This window comes from Meleagris gallopavo, chromosome 8, assembly GCF_000146605.3.
Source record: "Meleagris gallopavo isolate NT-WF06-2002-E0010 breed Aviagen turkey brand Nicholas breeding stock chromosome 8, Turkey_5.1, whole genome shotgun sequence".
NCBI lineage: Eukaryota > Metazoa > Chordata > Aves > Galliformes > Phasianidae > Meleagris > Meleagris gallopavo.
In genome coordinates, this window is record NC_015018.2 from 11,096,294 (window position 1) to 11,100,915 (window position 4,622).

A 4,622-nucleotide genomic window follows, 5' to 3' on the forward strand; every position below is an offset into this window, starting at 1 on the left:
GCCCTCCTTTCCTTGCCCTTTGCACCCCAGGAAGCTCCCCAGGAAGGAAGCGTGGGCTGGGTGGACCAGACCTGCTGACACAGTAGCAGTGGTTGCTTCCCACCCAGCGAGCGATCCGTGCTCAAAAGCGATGGCTCCCAGGTAGCAAAGCCACCTGCTTGCCTGCCCGCCCCAGTTGAAACCCTTGGTAGGATTTGACTGCAAGGCCTAGAAACCAAGGCGCTGCACGCTCACTGCAAGAGAAAGCACTGAAACTAGACAGATGGGGAAACCCACAGCTCAAATATAACAATATTGGCCACAGTGCTTGGTTAGGGCTGCTCCATCATAGAGCTCTCAGAACAGATGAAACCACCTCCCTTTTTCTATTTACAGATGGCTCGGAAAGATTTCTTTGTGAGTCTGTCTTCAGCTATCAGGTTGCATCTACATTAAAGCAAGTGAAACACGGTAAGCACATTATGTTTTAGCTGTACGCCGATCAGGGAAGATGGGGGCAAAAGCAGCTAAGAGGCTGACATATTCTAGGGTGCCAACCACAAAAAAGCAGAATAGCCTTTTAAGTTTGTGAATTAATGCCAAGTCAGGCTACCAGCGAGTCCTTTTGCAAGCCCTATGCAAAGCAAAGGGAACCCACACGGCCTGGGTGGGAAAAGGCCGTGCCTCTCGCAGCTTGTTTTTCCATCACCCTGTGCAGCGCTGCCTTCACAGGAGGTGAGGCCAGGAGAGGAGGCTCGGGGCAGGAAACGCCCACGACCTGATGGTGGCCCGGCACTGACTGCCTCTTTGGCCTCAGGCAAGTCACTTGGTGCTGCCTTTGTTTCCCTGCTGAGCCCTCACAGCCCTGCCAGGGTCAAGTGAGGTTTCCAGAGGTATCTGGGAGAGGATGCGCTGTTCTGCACAAGTGTGTGATGTGAGGTGGTGGGGCTGACTGTGCTCTGTCCCTCCTCAGGAGCCTTGCATGAGCTTTTGCTTCCCTCCTGGGATCTGTGCCTGTGGCCCAGGTGATGATAACTGAATGATAGGCTTAACTGCACAGCTTCATTCTCAGGATGCTGGGCAGAGCTCAGCACCAGAGCCCATCTGTTTCGTGAGGGTCACATCCTTTCTGGGCTCCACCTCTCATCAGCTAGAATGGGCACTTCCATGTGTTGTCTCAGACCGGAGAGGTTTCCTGTCCTCCACCAGTGATGGCTGCCAGGAGGAGGTCTCAGGGTGTGCGACAGCTTGTGAGGCCATGATCGCATGTTTCTCAGCTGCAAAGCAAAGCTGAACTTTGGAGACATCGTTTCCACAGCCCCAGCTCTCCTGCACCTGTAACTACGAGCGGCTGCCATGTGGACTGGCACCCTAATGAGCAGCAACTTTTGGAACTGGTTTGTGGAGCGCTGGTTGCCTCCCTGAAGGAAAGGGGAAAGGCTTAAAATAAGATCGAGGTCATCGTTTTGTTTGTTTGTTTGATGGTTCTCAAAATACCAAGTCGCAGGAGGTGGAGTGAGAACAGGCGATTTTAAAAGCGCCCAACCTCTGCGGCTGCAGTCAGCACAAATTGTGCACATTTTATGCTATGCCTTTTGCTAGCAAGTTGGCTCCCGCCAGGCTGTTTTTTTTCCAAGAGGCTGCCAAGCTATGAAACTTGCAGTGCAGCCAAGAGAAGGGCTATTCTCATCTCTGTACCACTTCAGCTCATTTAATTGAAAATGGAGCCTGCATGCCAAGCGCACAACTGGTTTTAAATAAAGCTGAGCAGAACAAGTTGTCCCAGGGAACCCCGGGGAGGCAACCTGCCTCTCCTCTCTGAGGTTCTTTGTCGTTAGCACACTCTGATTGCAGCGCGTTTCTGGTACAGTCATCCAGGTTCTTCTCAAAGGACCATCATTGGCAGGAGGAGTTCCTTGCGCTGCATCCAGCCCTGCCTATGGCTCTATACAGGCCAGGCTTTCTCTAAACTTCTCTGTTCTTTTGTACCATAAATGTTTATGCTAAAGAAAAGAACTCCGTGCTGTTTGCGCCTCCTTACGCTCACTGTCCTCACGTTTCCCTGTCAGGGGCAGGGCTGGGTAGAAGACAGATTCAGCATTGCCCAAGCAGAAAAGCCTGTCCCTTTTGCTTCCTTGTGTGATCTGGTGAGGTCCTCTCACCATTTGCACACGTTGTCATGTACAGTGGGTTTGCATTCAAATCAGTTTTGGTGGGGTCGATTCTGCGCTCTGTTCCCCACTGACAGCTGAGAATTTGCATCTAATTGCAAAGTTTAATTGCAGTGTCGTTGCAAACCACGGTTACCTTTGAACTTCTTGCAGATCAACAAGTTGCGCGGATGGAAAAACTGGCCGGTCTGGTGGAGGAGCTGGAGGCAGATGAGTGGAGGTACAAGCCAATAGAGCAGCTGCTGGGATTCACTCCCTCCTCGGGCTGAGCACGTCTGGATCTCTGCTGCCGGAGAGCAGAAGAAAGGCACTCTCTGGCCCAACTTCAAAACACGCCACCATCTATCAGGGTATTTACAGCTGTGTCAGCAGGATTGGGCTGAAAGAAAGAAAGAAAGAAAGAAGGGGAGATGTAAAGCTGAGTGGCAGGGGAGGGAACCCAGTAAGTTGGTCTGCTGTTTCCCTCCTGTGCGCTGGCCCAGGTTATCTCCTGCCTGGGAAGCGTGCGTCTCTGCCACTCCAGCCAGGCCTCTGCAGAGCACTTCCAGGCCCTGTCAGAAAGGCTCTGCAGTCCCAGCCCTTCTTCTGGAGAATTGACAGGATGAGACCCGTCCTGGGTCAGCTGCACGGGTGACTCTTTGTCAGCAGTGCTCCTGTATTGCTGAAACTGTTTTCTTTCCAGCACTGTTTCTCTTTTGTCTGCACAGTGCTGGTAACACATTGCTCTTTAATGCAGAAGCTGTACCCTGAATACCCTGAAACCCTTTTCCTCCTTATTATGTGTTAAATTGTTCTGTGATAATAAAATAATTCTGTCTTTGAAACCATTTCTCTTTTCACCACTTGATATGGGGGGGTAAGGGGAAGGATGCGATGAAAGGAACAGTCAGCTGTTGAGGTGGGAACGAGGTTTAATGGAGCTCTGAGGCACCTCAGCTGTTGTAATGGTAAAGTGAAGTACAATCAAAACTATCCTCTGAGAGAAAGAAAACAAAGCACAGTTGCTTTATGCTCAGAAGTGAATTAAATCGGATTTTAATCCTGGTTTAAATCCATGCATTTTAATCATCTTGTTTTTCATTTGTACCTCAGCTCTGTTCTTAAGGAGAACTGGGTTTCTGTTTTCTGGCATAACCATTTCAACATGTTCATTTTCCATCGGAGCCTTAACACTGCGCTCGCCAGCAGGGGGATGGGCTCTGTGCTGTACTTCGGCAATTGTACAACCTAATAATCCAGCTGCCTAGTTTTTCCATCTTCATTATCTTACTTACCAGACGATTTTTTAGTTTTTGTTTTTTTGTTTTTAAACTCAGCAGCCACAGTCCAGTCACATCTGGATTGAAACTGAGACGCCATTGAATCTGTACACATTTCAGCAGTTTTGCCAGCAATCTGTGGTAACAAAAACCAAAGGGGAAAAGTACGCGGTCGTGTTTTGCATTTGTTTCCGTTTATACATGAGTTCTGGTACCGGAGCCAACTCCTCATTACCTGGAGAGAGGGGCTGAGATTGCAGACAGCAGAACTCTCACAGTGCAGGACGTGATGGAGAGCATCGCAGAGCCAGTTCCTGGGATGCCTGTGCAAACAGAGGCCCTGCCCTCACCGCCAGATTTCCTCCTCTTGAATGCTGCTTGCCCCAGCCACATAAACCCACCATGGCAGAAGGTGCTGAAAATACTGCTGCCCTCGCTACCTGCCAAAGGTGAGCTCCGCCTGACTCTCGCCCACCCTACGTGCTGCAGTCAGCACGGTCAGAAAAAAAACCCTTTTGCTTTTATTGCACAAAGAGAAACTTCGCCACCGCTGTGGCTGTGGGGACGCCAGGGTCCTGCCTGCAGCAGGCTGGTACAAGGACAGGTCGCAGCTTTGCAGCAAGTGCCAGAGGCGGGCATTTTGGTGCTGAGGTGCACGGCATTGCCCAGGTCTCACAACTAGGTGTCCGCTTGGGGCTGAACCCCCCCAGAGCCCTCCTCCCGTCCTTGTTTTTCAGCTGGTCCTCCGTGTTTGTTGGGCTTGCGGCTGGAACAAGCAAACCCAGGGAACAACCCCAACCCCTGCCGTACATGGTGTGTTTGTATGTGCACAGCACCAAAATAGACGTGTGTGTGTGAGAGCGATTCAGAGGAAGTGAAAAGTTCACCGTGTACAGTATGACAAATGCAAAAACACATCGGTCTGTCCCTCCTCACGCTCAGTAAACACTTTATGTAAGGCAGCAGGAGAATTGGAGGGCTTGCTGCAAAGCCCCTCTCCCTCTGCTCCAAACGCCTGGTGTGTCCCATTTCTGCTCTGAACATCTGCGGGGCGACTTGGGGGTGATCAAAGCCCGCCGCACACCCACAGCTGGGGGGTCTCGGCAGCCCCCGTGAGCACCGCCAAACGGCTCCACAATTATTTTGAGGCTTGGCCGCAGCTGGGAGCGAGGGGGAAGGGAGTCCCGGAGCTGCGAGCAAAAGTTGAGGCGGG

General features: G+C 51.4%; 1 protein-coding gene across 2 annotated transcripts in view; it reads left to right on the forward strand.

The window, feature by feature from the left end:
* ANAPC16 (anaphase promoting complex subunit 16) overlaps window positions 1-2,974 on the forward strand; it is a 6,882-nt gene extending 3,908 nt beyond the window's left edge. The window contains exons 2-3 of one of the 2 annotated variants that reach the window (XM_003207927.3): window positions 376-450; window positions 2,304-2,974. In XM_003207927.3, the coding sequence (XP_003207975.1) occupies window positions 376-450; window positions 2,304-2,419 (191 nt within the window). In that variant the 3' untranslated portion in view covers window positions 2,420-2,974. The remainder of the gene's footprint in view (window positions 1-375; window positions 451-2,303) is intronic. The other variant, XM_031554403.1, reaches the window with a different exon arrangement.
* The last annotated feature ends 1,648 nt before the right edge of the window (window positions 2,975-4,622 follow it).